This window comes from Scatophagus argus, chromosome 13 (genome assembly GCF_020382885.2).
Source record: "Scatophagus argus isolate fScaArg1 chromosome 13, fScaArg1.pri, whole genome shotgun sequence".
NCBI lineage: Eukaryota > Metazoa > Chordata > Actinopteri > Scatophagidae > Scatophagus > Scatophagus argus.
In genome coordinates this window covers 710,515-728,262 of record NC_058505.1, presented here as the reverse complement: position 1 = coordinate 728,262, position 17,748 = coordinate 710,515, and the positions used below count along the sequence as shown (strand labels likewise).

Below are 17,748 nucleotides of genomic sequence, written 5' to 3'. Positions count from 1 at the left end.
ACTCACTCCAGCGAAATTCGTGCTCTGCATTTAACCCACCCAAGTGACGTGCACACACACACAGCAAACCCGGGGCAGTGGGCGACCGCGTGCAGCGCCCGGGGAGCAGTGGGGGTTAGGTACCTTGCTCAAGGGTACCTCAGCCATGGACACCGGGACGGGGAATCGAACCAGCGATCCACCGGTTACGGGTCCGACACCCTAACCGCTAACCGCTGTGTGTGTGTGTGAGTGTGTGTGTGAGTGTGTGTGTGTGTGTGTGAGTGTGTGTGAGTGTGTGTGAGTGTGTGTGGCAGTCAATGGTCAGTCTGTGACAGTCCGACTCACTGGATGTGGCCTGATGGTGCACTGTGCACAGCCTCTGAGCTGCTGCTCTATGAACATGACGAGTTTCTCTCAAACTGGTCACTAACAGTACAGACCTGAACACACACACACACACACACACACACACACACACACACACACACACACACGATTCAACACCACCACAGACGATGATGACTGGTTTAAAGAAATACAAACAAGCCAGAGTCTGAGCAGAATAAACGTGGACGTCTGGTGATGTCATGTTGTGAACAGCAGCAGTAAACACATCATCCCATCATCACATCACCACACACACTCTGTCAGAGAGACAATCTGGGCTTCGTCAGGTGTCGCGCACCTGAGCCAATGATTCATAATGACAGCACGAGCAGGAAGTAGTGATCAGGGATTCGCTGATCGCCTTCTAAATATGAGAGAAAAAAGTCACGTGAGAACAAAGAGCCAGTAAGAGCCTGCAGAGCCAGCCTCTGTTCCAGGAAAACCACCTCCAGGCTGTGCTGGGAAGACTGGACGGGTTAATGGATGGAGGAGGAGCAGGAGAAACCCAAAACCTCCTAAAAGTCAGAGGACCAAGAAAAGCTGAGAAACAAGAAAACTGTCCACTCCTGTGTCTCACAGACAGACAGACAGACAGACAGACAGACAGACAGACGCTGAGATCGATGACTGGAGGAACCTCAGTGTGAGCAGAACCAGAAGAAGATCCAGATCAGGATGTATGGTGCTGTTACAGATTTCTGTCCAGAGAACAACCAGAGACCCCGTCTGAACATGATGAAGACAGATGTCCACTTTGATTCTGTCAGCCGCTCACTCTAGCTTTTATCAAACAAACAGTAGGAAACCAGACATTCGTCAGGGACTATTTTCAGCGGCGGATGAATCTACATTTGGTGCTCTAGTGAGTGGCAGCAGTACGGTGTGTGTGGGACTGAGTCAGAATAAACTCCAGTGTTTGTGTGTGTGTGTGTGTGTGTGTGTGTGTGTGTGTGTGGTGATGGTGATGAAGAGCAGCCGTGTGACTCAGTGGAGGTAAACCAGTTAATACACAGTGTACACACACAATACACACATAGTGTACACACACAGTGTACACGCACAGTACACACACAGTGTACACACACAGTAGACACGCACAGTGCACACGCAGTACACAGTGTACACGCACAGCACACACACAGTACACAGTGTACACACACAGTACACACACAGTACACAAACTCGAAGACTCGAACAACAACACATAACGACTGTTTCCCTCAGCACAGACTGTGTGTGGACACAAAGGACCAGAACCTGAAGAGCTGAGACCAACATGGTGGGCGGCACCTGACCCTGCAGCAACCACTCTGATGTGTTCTCATACCAAACATCTGTTTAATCTGTTCAACGATGCCACAGGTCACGAGGTCAAAGATCCCTGAACGCCTCACACGGTTTGGTTTGTCAGACCGGATCAGACTGTGAATCAGACTGTAACTCAGCCAGCCTCACGTGTGCCACACTGTGTCTTCACTCAGCCAGCAGCCCTCGAGTCTCTGACCCGACGTCGGCGGATCATCAGGCTGAAGAATGAGTTACCTGTCAGCCTCGGCGGGTCGGAGAGAAGGCAGTCTGAAGCTGGTGTTTCTGTCCAGTTTGGTCTGACTCTTCGTCCTCTTGATGGAGCCTTTGAGACGTTTACTGAAGAACCCCTGAAAGATTAAAAACAAGGACAGAAGGTCAGAGTCTGAGACAAACAGAGTCAACAGAGTGGACGGACACTATAGGTATTTCAGGAGGCTGTCTGATGAAGGCGGGGTCGGAGGGGAAACAGGAAGTCAGACTGCTTTGGTTCACCTTGTTTTGAAGGAGAGGGTGACGGGAGCAGGTGAGGAAGAGGAGGCAGACAGTGACCAGCCCGGCCATCGGACGCTGACCTCGAGACGTCAGTTTGTCCTGATGGTGGCAGTAGAGAACAGCAGCAACATCGACACAATTCACCACAGACTTCAAGTGGCTGACATCGGATCACTTCTCTTTGGGTCTGCTAGCAGATGGTTGGTCTAACAGAAACGTGATGTGCAGACTCACTAATGATTAAAGTAATAACTACTGGTAGCCCGAACAGACGGGTCACCTGTCAGCCAATCAGCAACCAGCTGCCTCTGGGGACAAAAAATGCAAGAACTGCAGTTCCTCAAATTGCCACTTGAGGCAAAAGGACAGACGGCTCCGAAAGGAAGTAAATCCCCATACGTGTCCAGCCCGGCACAGGAAACGGTTTGGTCCCTTTAAGGACAAACCCAAACAGATCACTGCGTTATGTGTATGAATGAGAGCGCCCCCTTCAGGTTTCACCATAGACAGTCAGTGATGAGTCACCCCTCGGTCATGAGCTCATCTCCGCTGATGGGAGCAGATGGCGCTGGATGATCACATGACTCAGCTGAAACTGATCAAACTCTTCAGCTATCAGATCCTCTGTCACAATAAAAGGCCCGTATGGAGCAGAGGAAGTGAGCGGCCTCATTTCCTGAGATATTAATATCCTCAAACACATCTCTGTCCTCTGCCCTCCCCCACACTCTCCTGCCCCCCCCAAACTCCTGTCAGACTCATTGGCTCCCATTAATGCATCAGAGTAAAGATCCATCCTGCCAGAAGCTGTAAGAGCGAGGAACACTTCAAACAAGTCTAAAATATCTCCATGAGGTGATCACAGCTATTGATCAGGAGTATTGAACGTTTTGATCAGGTGCTTGGTGTGAGCAGAGAACTGACTGCTGGATGTGTTTGTGATCCCAGCAGTACTTGCTGTCTGTCTGTCTATCTGTCTTTCCTGTATCAGGTCTGACTGAACTAAAAATACACACAGAAACTCTGTACGAAGTTAGACGTCTGATTCATCACATCACGACACAGTCAGACATTAATGATGATGAAGGAGTAATTCTTCCTGTCAGCAGTACAGAATTCATATACACAATGTGGGTTGTGTTGACATTAACTCGTGGGAACTGTAGTTCATCCTAAATACAAGAAGAAAACCAGCAGGAGTAACCTTATTAGAGCTGGAGTCTGATGAAAACTGCTGAGACACAAACAGCAGCACTGAAGCACCACGCAGCACTCAAATGTATTATTAGCGACAGAAATGATGAACAATACGATCAAAGTAATGAACTGCAGCTACTGTTTAACTTGCTAAGAAAAGCCAAAATAACACCGGAGGATAACAGGAAGAACTGGTGAGGGCTGACTTTAGTCAGAGGCTGAACTGAACACAAACAGAGACACAAACACTATCTGTTGCTCACTAGCCTGCAGCTAATGTATAATAAAGTGTTCTGGCTGTCAGGGGGAGGAATAAACATAAATGATTCTGTGATTAACCACATGAAAATAACACAAGGTGAAAATGTGCTTTCTCTGTAAATCTATTCCTTTTACCGTCTATGGTGTGAACACAGCAGCAGCCTAGCATGTTAGCCTTAGTTAGCTTAATAGGTTGGAGCTGGGTGTGCGGGCTTCAGTAACCGGACACCTCAGCTCCACCTGTTTGCACATTGTTGGATTAGAAGCCAATCGGTGAAGTTGTGGCGTTTCCATCTCATAGGGTCTATGGTTTTCCAGAAGCAATGGTACGAAGAGAAGTTTATGCAGATTTTAAAACGAATTATACCAAAATATTAACAGCTCTGCAGACACTTAATATTACAACTCAACAAGTCTCCTTCTGAGGAGCCTTTTCAGGTTTCAGTCTAAAAATATGCCTAAAATCGTGTTATTATCACCCCCACATCTGGATTAGTCCAGATGTGAGTCTGTGCCTGTTTCCAACACCACAGGGCACTTAGAACCTTCTGCACAGCATAAACGCTGCTCTCCATTCAAATTCAACATGTTTCAGTTTGGCTGACGGCACATGGTTTCTGCTGCGTCTCCTTCTTTCACAGCTTGTGAAACGGTCCAACACGTGAGTCACTTCCAGCTCCTTCGCTGCCGCGATACGCGACTCCTTCATGCAGTCGAGTATCGTAGCAGATGGTTAGCACGTTTGTGTTGACGACCTCTGAAAGCTGTTAAACATCCATCACTTCACTCCTGACGGCCGGAGATGAAAATGTTCTCAGCTCAGAGACGACTTTCATCTGTGTGTCGACTAAATATAGTTCAGTCGAGACTGGCTCGCTGCTGCTTTCCACATAATGACATGCGGCAGTCCTCTGACGACCTGTAGTACTCAGTTTCAGCTCTACGGGCTCTGAGCTGATGATCCGGTCCAGCCTGCTTTCTGAGCCTGGTAATCACATGAAGACGCTGCATAACCATTTACAGCTATTACTTTGACTGTGATTCAGTGGAGATACACAGACACGTGAAGTTTACCATCCCTAACACAAAGGCTGATCACCGACTGACGCCGTCCACATGTCCAATGGACAGTTGCTGGGCCCTGCTCACAGGCTTGTGGCAGTGAGGACGGTATGAGCGGGAGGACACGTCACACGGCTCGTCACTTCACACCACACACAAGCCAAACAAACACGACAGCAGCAGTGCTGACCACACTGAGGTCACATGTTTGCTACAGATGACGGCATTTTGTCCTGCGCACGCCATCACACACCTGTCAGTGTGAAGGAAGTTTAAACAGGTGAGTGCAGCAGCGTGTGAAGGACGAGCAGAAACTTGTCCGTTACTCACCGGAACTTTAAAGGGCGACGAGTTTGGATTGTCGACGGCGATGCTCTTCTCCGAACTGCCCACACCGGAGATACTCCTCCTCCTCGGAGATCGCTCCGAAGACACTTCTGGAGAGACAAACAGAGTGAGATCAGCCAGAGCAGCTTCTTCATCATCATCATCATCATCATCCTCTGAGCCTTCAGGCTGAGCTGGACGGATGGAGGACGAGCTGGTGGAGGAGAGACGACGGACGGCGGGTTTGTTTAATGACAGCTGGTTCCTGCATCACCTTCAGCAGGTGGAAAAACAACAAAGGAACAGAACGACACCATGAGAGTTGACTGCTTTGTTTTATCACAAAGAGCTCAAATCAACCAAACAAACGAAGCAGCACAGTCACATTTATCCAAAAAGAGTCGTTTGATTTTCCAACCCTGGAACCTGTTCATTGTATTTTAGGAACGTCTGTCACACTAACGGGGACAGACAGACAGACAGACAGACAGACAGATTCAAAGGCCCAAAATACTCCACCCTGCAAAGATCCCATCAGCTCAGTTACTCCTACTCCTTATGAACCAACCCTCACCAACAGAAATACAAACACACAAACTTCTTGATGTCCCAAATCCAGTGACTCGTCCTGGTCTCAGCTCAGTGACTCGTCCTGGTCTGAGCTCAGTGACTCGTCCTGGTCTCAGCTCAGTGACTCGTCCTGGTCTCATTTGAGCTCAGTGACTCGTCCTGGTCTCAACTCAGTGACTCGTCCTGGTCTCAGCTGAGCCCAGTACACGGCCACGGCCTCAGATCTGGCTCACATCCAGGTTCATTGATTTTGCAGCTAATGTTAGACCATCTCTCTTCCTCTCCAGCTCACTTGACAGCCATCTTGTCTGAGATTATTGCAGTTTGTCTCTGGAGGCCTGAGCCGTTCTTGAACCACCTACGAGTCCGTTAAACAGCTGCAGGGACAAGTCTGTCTGCTGACGGTTCAGCAGACAGAAAGCTCAAAATAACTCCTGACCCTCGTCAGCAGACCAACACTTGGTGATAGAGGATCTCCTGAGGTCCTCAAGAACTGCCAACACAATGAAGACCGGTTTCATTTCACAGGATTTAAGTCAGGATTACATGGTGACACTTTGCTGTGGTTTCCATCCAAATGTAACACAAGTTTTCAACAACTTTCCAGAAAAATCAGCCAAACAAAGCAGGACTGAATGTTGATTTACATCCACCACAGTGTGAGTCCACTGGTGGGTGGAGACAAACAGCAGGTGGACCCAAGCCTCCAGTCATTAAACCACGGCAGAAGAGGAGAAGACGACTCGGCCACTAACAGAGCTCCAGGCCGAGATTAAACTTAAGCGTACTGTGTGCAGGTCTGGATCTGAACTCGAGACTCGTGTCACTTCCTCGGCAGCTTGTTCAAGTCCCTGTGAGTCAGTGTGGTCCCACGGTTCAAAACTCACTGCGATATTAATAAGTCACATGCAAAGCGTATTCGCAATGAGCCCTGATTAATATAACCAGAAGAATTTACTCACGTTCTCTCTGCCATCATCCTCAAATCCTCCTCATCAAACCGCCCAACTGCACCCTGAAGCTCAGTTTGTGAATAACAATAGCTAAACGAGCATGTTGGCCCAAGGTAGACCTGCTGAGACTCCGAGACCAGCAGCAGTAAAAACAGCTTCTGTCGTTCACTACATGTAGGATGTGACGGTTGGTCTTTGGGTTACTCGTCCCGCCCCTCCTTCACTGTGATTGGACGGCTGAGCAAAGGGTGACAGTGATGAGCTAAGCATTTTTACCCAAAGTTTCATTTCATTTCATTTAATTTCTGCTACAGGAAAACAAACAAAAAAACACCAAACGCGCAGCGCTTGGAGCAGAAAATGCACTCTGACAAAAACACGACGTCCTCAGGAGACAACGCTCCGGTGGAGGACCACACAGCCTGACCAAAACCGCCCATCATGATGTCAAGAACCAGGCTTTAAACTTCCCACCGACTTTTCCACAAAGAGGCATAAACTAAGACCTATGATCATGTGAGGACACGCAGACTGTAGGTTATCCCACACACACCATCCTGTGGATTCATCCACTGCTGAAAACAGTCTCCTACAAGAGCACCTTCTCCTCCTGTTAGCAGCTTCAAAACATGAGACTGAGTATCAGGCAGGTCATCAGCTGGGACCAATGGGCTTGGAGAGCCACAGACAGGAAGTCAGACAGCACTGACAGACAGGCTTGCTGTTGGTTTGAGTCTGAACATGAGAGCTGATGTATAAGAAACACGACAGCGGACTGATCCTCTAACCAGCGACATGAAGTCTCAGCTGTTCAAAAGCGGAGGCTGCCGGACGATAAACACTTCAAGACGGCGTTGGATATCTGACTGTCATGACGTTTTAACGAATCACAGCCACTAGAAGAAACGTTTCTGTGCTGCTTCCCACACTGAACAGACGGCTGCCACCCAGTCATAATCCTCAAGTTTATCAGCAGGTCAGTCACTCATAGTTATTAGTTCAAATCCAACCCTGACTGGCACCAGCATCAGCACCCGGTCAACAAATCAATCAACACCTACGGAGTGCGACACGTCAAACCAGCACAGCGTGGAGTTTACATGATGATATGAGAACACGTAAACCTACAGCAACAGGAAAACATTCAGTCAGTGAACGCAGCATGCAGCAGCAGTCAGCATTTATCAGCTTCTCCAGAGTGCTGGATCAAGTTTCAGCTGCAGCCTGCATGCATGCAGCGCCGCAGGGAGGCCGGGGACAAACTTTCATGCACCCCCCCAACAGGGACGAGGAGCGACGATGGACCCAAACACAGCGGACATCACCGCGGAGACAAAGTTGAGACCACATGCCACAGGAGGAAGCCAGGTATGACAAGCCGGTCACATGACATGGACAGAAACACAGAGAGAGAGAGACAGGAAGAGACGGTACCTCGATCACAGCTGTTCCCCATCGTCTGAGGAGAGGACGCACACAGTCAGACGGGATTGGCCGGAGCAGCCGCCACCTGCCAGCCAATGAGGTTAAGATGCAAACGTTTGTCTTCGTCCCGTGAACATCCTGGAGTTGCCCCCCCTCCTCCAACCTGCCTCTCCCTCCTCAGCCGCACATCCTCCTCCTCCTCCTCCTCCTCCTCCTCACGGTCTGTCCTCTCCCATCTCTGCCCTTCTCTCTCTCCACTCAGCAGTAATTCTAAGCTTCTGTCTCAGAGCGCAGAGGCTTTACCGCATTTATTCAATCAATCCTTCCAACTGCACTGTCCTGCTTTCTCTCCTTTCTCACGTCTTCCTTCTTTCCTCCCTCTCTCTGCAGACGCTCCTCTTCCTCCCTCCCTCCCTCTGCAGCAGCTCAGATGCAGCTCTCCCTCTGCCTCGCTCTCCCTCTCTCTTCTTCTTCTCTTCCTGTGGAGCTACAGTTATCGCTGCGCTCAGAGGATAATCACTGAATAAGTTTTACCCTCAGCCAACTGATGTGGGACACAACTCTGGGGGCTTCAGCTATTAACTCTGTGTGTGTGTGTGTGTGTGTGTGTGTGTGTGTGTGTGTGTGTGTGTGTTGGAGAACACACAAACACCATCACATTTTTATTATCATCCTATTCTTTCAGTTGTTTGGTTTGGGGTTCTGCTGTCATGAAAACTTCATTCAGATTTTCTGAGTTACGATGTGCTCAGTGAAACAGCAGCTCAGGCCAGACCTGAACACATCATTGTGCTTTCTCTTCAGGTGTTAAAGGAACAACAGGTTCATTTTTGGCTGTGATGCATTCAGGTGACACTAAAGAATTCGATTTCTGAGGTTTGCTCACCACAAATAAAAACATGAACAAGATTGAACAAGCGATGCTGCTTGGTGGCTCAGACTTCTGATGTTTCTGACATGGCGGCACAGCGAGGTATTCATCCTGCTGCTGTTAGCGATTTCCTGAACAGAGGAGGCTCAGTCACTCGCCTGGCTGACAGGGACACCACCGTGACCTTCACAGACGGGGACGGCGTCAGACTGGAGACCAGTTCCCACAAGCAGGAAGAGGAGAGCGAATGAATAGTTAATGATGCTAAAGGAGTCTGGTGTTATTCCACACGTTTCTTCTTCTCCTCGTCTGTCTGTGCGGTTTCTTCTTTTTCACGTCACACTGAACTTCCGTCTGACCAGTTTCACGTCCGGCCTTCAGCCCAGAGTCTCTGAGTTCTGCGTGGGCATGTTGCTGCAGGTACGGCTCAGAGGATCACATATAAGTTCATATAATCTCTCATGCTTCATGACACCTGAAGAGGCTGATGAAGCTTACGTGAAGCGTTTCTTCTTCTCCATCAGGGACCCCGACTGAGCTGGTGGGACTCGGCGGCGAGCAGGCTGCACAGCGAGCGTGTTGAACGTTGCACGTTGAACAGGTCGTCTTTGAAACCAGTGCATCTTGTTTTATCCACATTTGAAAAAGCGTGTCAACATCTTTGGCATCAGGGTTGTGTGTGAAAACGATAAAAATATTCTGTTTTGGACATAAATATATGGATTCAAATTGCCAGTGAATTAACACGAGAAGAATTTCCCTCCAGGGATTAATAAAGGAATTCTGATTCTGATTCTGAACAAATTGAGCAGCCAAATAAAAAGAGGACACGGTTTGAGCTTTCAAACCCACGTGTCACAGGAAGTGATGTCAGCTTCACCAAGACACATCATTGTCAGAGGACCAAAAAGACTCGAGTCAAGCTGTCACAGTTTTATTTGACAGACTGAATATGACTGACTTCTGTCCTCAGACATGAGAATGTCTCACATGTCTCATTCTGACCTTCGACCTCCACGATGGCGACCCGTCCTGATGTGGGCGGCGCTCGGACGCCGGCAGCCCCGTCAGGATGAATGTGGAGCTGTGATGTCATCACGAAGCAGCGCGAGGAATGCTGAGAATGTTTAAAGGCCGAGCAGACACACCTGACAGCAGTGGAAAGGGCCACACAACAGAGATAATCTGCCGCTGAAAGGAGCCTTTGTGTGGGACTGTCGGCTGATCTGGGTGCAGCTCTGATTCATCGCCTCACTTACTCTTCACTCAGTAAATATTCTCTCACATACGGCACCTGAACAACCTCTGGGCCGCTGCTACAGACGTCACATCGATAGCAGCTGTGGAAACTTTTCCACAAAAAACCCAAAGCACTGAACACAAATGAATCCAACCTCATATCAAGGCATCACAGTTTATCAGCCAGCACTCGGGCTGTTCCTGGATCAGCGAGCAAGTATAGTGGGGAGTACACTGGGAACAGTCTGCTCGTGAAGGTCCAGCTGTTCGTCACGTTTCACCTGCTGAAGGACGCCTGGCCGTCCTCCTGGGTGTCTGTTACTGTGGGAACGACTGCAGTTTCTACTGTCAGCGTCACACCGACTTGTTTGGTTTCAGTAATCAGAAGAAGTAACAAAACCACCGACAGTCCTCCTCCTCCTCAGACAACACAGATCAGCTTTCACAACAAGTATTCAAAGAATTTCTCGTCACATAATGAAACCAGTTCTGTCATCCAGCCGCCTCCTCTCACATCGCTTCACATTCCTCTGCTCTCACTGACATCCAGCGGCACAAAGAGCGTCGAGCACTTCGGCTTCATCAACACCAACAAGCACCAGATGTCTGATGGAACTAACAGTTTAAACAGGAGTGTCCAAACGTCCTGGATGGTCCCCTGGAGGCTGCAGAAGTACAGACCATCTGATCAACAGGTCAACGAGAGAGAAGATCTGACGAAACTTTCTGGGACTTTCAGCTGAAAAACAAGTTGCTGCTTTCGATCCATGTTTATGTTTCTGGTACATCCTTCAGCCCTCATGGATCTGATTCAGAGTCAGTCTGTCATGCAGCTCCAGACCCGATCAGTTCAATGTGTCATGATAAGGACACACAGAGGCTCAGAGTGTCCTCTGCAGCATCAGTCTGAACCAAGACCTGATGGATCCATAAAACAGCCTGAGCTGGACCTTGGTGGCGCGACAGATGACAGGATCCTGCAGAGTGTGATCCGCCTCATGTAGTGGGCATCCTCAGACAAAAGGAGACTGATCTGAAGTAAATTTAGGACACAATGATCCAATTATCCAATTATAGCTGAACTGGGGACAGCTGGAGGCCCACAATTTAGGCTAACTGTCACAGCATCCGTTAATAATGAAGAGCAGCCGAGTGCACGGAGCTGGAAGGACTGAGACAGAGTGGACGGACGGACGGACGCTGCGCGTAAAGCCAGAGGAGACAGAGACTTCAGACAGGCCTCCATGTCCAGGTCTGAGGCCAGCGTCTGCAGCGTCTGCAGCGTCTGCAACGTCTGCAGCACAGGAATCCAGAATGACAATAATCACATGGAAAACAGTTCAGGATGAGCTCCACCTTTCACACTGTGGTACAAGTACTTTTACTGCGTGATGAAAAGTAACTGAGTACATTTACTCAAGTACAGTACATGAGCACAGTGTTGAGGTACTGGAGTATTCCCATGTTCACGTTTAGACTTTAGATTTTACTGCATGACATGCATCTGACAGCTTCAGTTGTGGCACACCTTCAGTGTAAAAAGACAGAATATGAAGCAGAGATGAAGATAAAACCTTCCTGACCTCTGAGAGGAGCTCACTGAAGCAGTTCAATCAGCTTCACCGGCTTCAACGTTACAGTGACGAACACGTGAAGGCATCATTAGATAAAAACCACACGAGTGCGTGTTCTTTCAGTATGTTCTGATGCTAATGACACTGGTACCTTTACTCAAGTAAAAGACTTTTCCTACACCACAGGACCTGCACACTGTCGCCAGGCCTGATCTTGATCGATCGCTGATCGATCCCCGATCGGTGAGCGTCGCGGCGCGGCTGAGCCCAGCTGCTGCAGGCGCGACTCATCGCAGCCTCACGCGTGTCGCAACCTGCTGCTGGACGAAGTGACGCGCAGTGAGCGAACGGAGCGTTCAAACACTCGAGTCTGACGGCGGGACTAAAGTGTCGAAGCACCGGAAGTCTGCGGATTTCATTAAAGTGAGTAAAATCAGAGAGACTCACCCTGAAAGTCCATGAGACACGCACATTAAGTCCTCCTCCTCTGTGAGTAGCCCAACAGTTTCACTCTGCCAACACACTACAGCCCAACACACACTTCCGATCCGGACCTTCACAATAAAGCTCCTACTGAGCGAACGTGAGCTGTGCTTTATTAGTATTATATTTTAGTATTTTAATAACCGTGATCATGATTTTAGCTCATAGAGCAGCTTGCAGAAATTTCTGTTTTTATTGTAAATCTTTTTATTTTAATGTTTTCCTCTACTTCGTTAGTAGCCTGTTTATTCTGCTGCTGTCGAGGTAAATCACCTCTGCAGGGATACACTTAGACTTAGAGTTTAATTACATCTTAAAATCGAAAAACTCACTGTGAAATGTGAAGTTCTAAACCTCTAATAACTGTTTCATAGTTTAACAGTCGACAGTTTAGCTGACTAAAATGCAGATAGGAGTTGTGAATGTGACCGTTTGACCAGCTCTTTGAAAATATAAACTTGTTTTTATTTACTGATGTCCTCATGGCATTAACACACACAAAGAAAGTGACAGAATCAGAAATATAAAGTTTAGAAACATTTTAAAGTCTTTGTTATGGAGGTGGACTGATGTTTTCCCTGTGCGATGATGAGTCACAATAATGTGGTTTCAGGCTACAGTTTTACAGGCTTGTAAATGTTCAAGCCTGAATCCAGAGTGTTTACATGCTTTTATTCTGAAGGTGCAGTTGCAGGAAGTGTGGTTTTATTGTGGCGGGGCTGAGAGGCGGAACGCAGACTGAGGAATGCTGCAGATCCACGGCTGAAGTCAGAGTTTAGACTGAACCAACAAATCAGGACAACAAAAATACTTCAGACTGTGTGTGCGTGTGTGTGCATGTGTGTCTGCGTGCGTGTGTGTCATCCCACTAATCCCTCACAGTAAACAGGCAGAGCCGAGCCAAACGCCTGTTGGGAAATCTTGAGGTGTGCCTAACAAAGTGCTGAGATGATGATTGTTTTGAATTTCCGCGGACTGCACCTTTAACTGTGAGTGTGCCAGCAGCCAGGTGGGTCAGGTGGGCCAGGTGGGCCAGGTGGGGTCGCGACCTGCAGCCTGAGTGCAGGTCACTTTCCTGTAATCAGTGACCTCATCTGGTGACGTGACGACATGTCGCTCCAGTAGAAGTGTGAGGTGAGGAGGAGGAGGAGGATGAAGAGCTAACGAGCAGTCTGTCAGCGCTGTAATTAGGCTGAGGACTGAAATCACATCTCGGCTTACCGTCGCTGCTGCTCGTCCTTCAGCGTGACAGTCAGAAGACAAGCGCAAGCAGACAACAAGCAGAACAAGAAGAAGAAGAAGTGAGTAATTCAAGAGCTTCTAATTTCCTGTTTCATTAGTTCACATCCCAGCACACAGCATGGACTCAACACCCAGTATGAACCAGCATTAGATCCAGCGTCCACAGTCCAGGACCAGCACTGAGCCTGCATCAGACACGTCTAATATCAAACCGATCATACCGATTACACCCACTATGAATCTATTACAGAGAGAAGCACAAATCCAGTTTAAAGGCGGTATAAATCTAGTTTAAATGAACCCGCTTTGTGTCCCCATTTGATCCCAGCATAAGGTCAGTGTAAACCCAGTCTAAACTGGATGTTAGAGGCCTGATTGTGTGGGCAGACTGGGCAGATTAACATATAAATAACCTCCTCCCCTCTCGGCCGGTGGGTGGCGGGTGAGGAGGGGTGAGGAGGGGGATTAAAGAGGTCAGTGTATGAATGAGTTTCTCTGTGACTCAACAAGCAGGACGAGTTCTGTCCGTCCAAAAACTGATTGACAAACCGATCAAAAGTCTGAATCTAAGCAGTTAAACTTCCAGCTCGTTGTTTCCTGTGGCTCTCGTATATGAAACCAGTTCTGGACCCCTGCAGCTTGAAGTGGGAAACCCCTCGGCCCAGGCGTCCCACTGGGGGCAGCGGGGGTCAGTCCAGCTCCTTCAGACTGGACGGGTGGACACTGGATGCTTTGTCCTCCAGACATTCCCCAGTCACAGCGACGTTCCCACACAGAGCAGGAAAATTACAGGCTGCACCCGAACGCCTCGTTATGACAGCAGAGAAACACGTTGATCTGACGCTGAAACATTCCCGGCTCAGTTCTCATCCCCAAACACCGAGACCAGAACTGCAACTCATGAAGACTTTCCCAAAGTCCCTCCTGACACCTTAAGGATCTCTGAAACTTTCAAAATAAAGTTTCACCAAAAACTCTGGTAAACAATGAGACTTTACGAGCAGATCAACTGAACAAAGTAAAAACACTCGTGCCACAGTTCAGGAGTACCACGAGTAAAAGTACTCATTACGCAGAATGGTAATAATACAGAATAAATTGCTGGATAATAATTACTGATGCATAAAAGTAGTTCCATTTGTAATAACATCAAGATTTATTGGTGACTGTACTATGTACTGTAATAGTAGTACACTAGTAAAGTGTAGCATAGTATGTAGTGGAGTACAAATATTAGCTGACAGTCAGTATGTGCTGAGAGCAAATTACTTCTGATTTTAGGTTGTCAAGGAACAAAGACAGGCACAGAGGAAATACGAGGAGTCCTTTCACAATAAAACACTGACTGAACTCCACTTGACAATCATGTGTCTGCTGCTGGTTTGTACTCCTGAGTCACTGATGATGTCAACAGTGACATCACGCTCACTTCCAGGTAAAGTCAGACATCTGTTACTGCTTCTCTGCCTGGAAACCCCCCTCCAAAACTCCAGGGAATTTTCCAGGAATTCCATGCAGTGAAACTAAATAAATCCAGCTTTAGTAGGTTTTAGAATTGACCACAGCCCTCATACACACACACACCAGTTCTTACCGAGCATGGCAGCGCCCTCTGCTGGGAACTCTGGGAACTGTCCCTCTGAGGGGACGCTGACGGTCCTGCGCAGACTTCGTGCCTTGGAGGAGTCCGTGGGGCTCTCCTGGGCCTCCCCTGCAGCCTGAGGGTGCACAAAAATCTGAGTTAACATCAGTCTTTAAACCGGACCACCTCTGGACTCTGATGAGGTCCCCTGCAGTACCAAAAGGTTTCCTGAGACTGTTAGATACTGTGATATGTGACCTTGTACTTTACAGGTGTAGACGCTGAAGAACATTACAGTCACTATCAGTGAACCCAGACAGAGCGATAAAACGGAGCGTTCGAGTACGACTTCGTCTAACCTCGTCGTCCTTGGTGAGCAGGATGAGCTGGCTGTCTGTCAGGATGCACAGCTTCCTCTCCCAGGCTCCACTGCTGGTGTATGGACTCTGCCCGCAGGAGAAACGGTGCGCCGGAGGGCCTTTAACATCTGAGAACACACACACACACACACACACACACACACACACAGTTAGCCCTCAGTTATCCTTAGCTACAGCCGTAAAATACTGACATAATCATCGGTCCATTTTTCTGTGAAATGAAAACTTTTATTTTTGAGACTTTGAGTACATTATTCACACCATATAGACAAAAGTATCCAGACACCCCTCTTCATGGGTCTGTTCCTCAGGGTTTGGGCTCGGCCCCTGACTTCCAGTGGAGGGAAATCTTAATGCTTCAGCATACCAAGACATTTTGGACAATGCTATGCTTCCAACTTTGAGACTGTGAGCCAGGCCTTTTGGTCCAACATCAGTGTGTGACCTCACAAATGCTCTACTGCATGAATGGGCACAAATTCCCACAGAAACACTCCAACATGTTGTGGAAAGCCTTCACAGAAGAGTGGAAGCTGTTAGAGCTGCAAAGCTGTCTGTGTGTTTACAATGAGACGTCATTAAATTAGCATATTGGTATTAGTACAGTGAATAGCTTAACAGTCTGTACTTTTACTTTTACTTGAAGTGGGGTATTTTTACATTGTTGTATTGGTAGCAGTAGGTGCACTTCCTGCACAGCACTGTTGCACCTGCAGAGGGCGCTGTGCCTCCACATTTCCACCTGACCGGCTCTGTTTACCTGCTGCTCGTCTCTCCAGCAGCAGAGTGGAGGGGACAGCAGAGGAGGAGGATTAAAAATGAAAGCGATGTCTGGAGGAATCAGCGGCGCCGCGTGATCTCGGCTGACAGAGCGTCACAGCGAGCGGCAGACTCAGCAGAGGTCAGAGGTCACGTCACGGAGCGTCTGCTTCACTGTCACACAGGACGAAACACGCCGCAGGTTTCTGCGCCATCAGCTTCATCTTCAGGACTACTGGCCACCGATTGGCCACAAATCACAATGAAAACGCGCTCTGAGGCAGCAACAAGTAGCTCAGTACGGAGCGATTCAGCACATTTAAAAAGACGCCATCAGTTCACTGACTGTAGGAACAGCAGGACAACAGAGTGTCAGCCTGCCTCCATCAAAACAAGAACAGATCAGGACAGAAACACAGAACTCAAGTGTGAGTGTGTGTGTGTGTGAGTGAGTGTGTGTGTGGGTCTGTGTATGTGTGTGTGTGTGACTGAGTGTGTGTGAGTGTGTGAGTGAGTGAGTGAGTGTGGGTCTGTGTATGTGTGTGTGTGACTGAGTGTGTGTGAGTGTGTTAAAGTTAAAGTGACATATTTTGTCATTGGAGGGAACTCACTCCAACGAAATTTGTTCTCTGCATTTAACCCACCCAAGTGACGTGCACACACACACAGCAAACCCGGGGCAGTGGGCGACCGCGTGCAGCGCCCGGGGAGCAGTGGGGGTTAGGTACCTTGCTCAAGGGTACCTCAGCCATGGACACCGGGACGGGGAATCGAACCAGCGATCCACCGGTTACGGGTCCGACACCCTAACCGCTGATCCACGACTGCCCCTCTTGTGTGAGTGAGTGAGTGAGTGAGTGTGGGTCTGTGTGAGTGTGTGTGTGTGTGTGTATCACACAGTAAATCAGTGTTAAGTGTTAAACAAACTGTTTGTGAGCGGCGTCTCGTTGGCTGGGACGAGTAAACAGACGGTGCTTTCACTGTGCCTGACTGTGCTGGGATCACTGAGCGTCTGTCTGGCCGGGTAAACACTCCACACAGACACAATGACTCAGTGATTATGATGGACACTCGACTGCAAAGTAAATTCGGCGGTTTGCAGCAGTCTGCCTCGTGTGGCAGGAAGAGGAACCAGGAAGCCGCTCCTGGATGTGATCTTCATCGGACTGACAGACCTCCTGATATTATTTACAACATTAGTGGATTTTGCTCTCACTAAGTGATGCGAATCGATCGAGGACGCGTCCAGAGGCTCCAGTTTTATCGATGCAGCAGCCCACAGGGGCAGCTAAGGTCAGATCTTCTTCTCAGCTTTGGTCTACTGGTGAGCCTGAGCTCAAACCTTGAGAGCTCATCGACAGGTTTAAAAAACTTCCTGCTCCACCTGGTTTTATATTAATGCAAATAAACAGTCTCATTAATGTGAAAACTGGTCCCGGTTTGCTGTACAACACCAACTGCGCCTGTTAACATCTCACATCTGAACTCTCCCAATGCAGAACCTCCAGGGCAAACAGGTAAAACACAGGACACAAGACACAGGAGGCAGCGCAGGAGCAGAGTAGCTGGAGCTGGTGGATCTATGGCTGACCGGATCCCGTCTCAACCAGCACTGTGACCTGGGACTACAGGTGGGGACAGCAGACACGTGAAG

General features: G+C 48.6%; 1 protein-coding gene across 6 annotated transcripts in view; it reads right to left on the bottom strand.

The window, feature by feature from the left end:
* Positions 1–17,748, bottom strand: part of rasal2 (RAS protein activator like 2) — a 46,541-nt gene that overhangs the window by 12,245 nt on the left and 16,548 nt on the right. For 4 of the 6 annotated variants that reach the window (XM_046407473.1, XM_046407472.1, XM_046407471.1 and 1 more), the window contains exons 2-5: positions 15,315–15,442; positions 14,968–15,091; positions 5,020–5,126; positions 1,912–2,024 (exon numbers count right to left, since the gene is read on the bottom strand). In XM_046407473.1, coding sequence (XP_046263429.1) covers positions 1,912–2,024; positions 5,020–5,126; positions 14,968–15,091; positions 15,315–15,442 — 472 coding nt within the window. Of the gene's footprint in view, positions 1–1,911; positions 2,025–5,019; positions 5,127–7,973; positions 8,092–12,095; positions 12,223–14,967; positions 15,092–15,314; positions 15,443–17,748 lie in introns of those variants that run through there. The other 2 variants (XM_046407475.1, XM_046407474.1) reach the window with 2 other exon arrangements.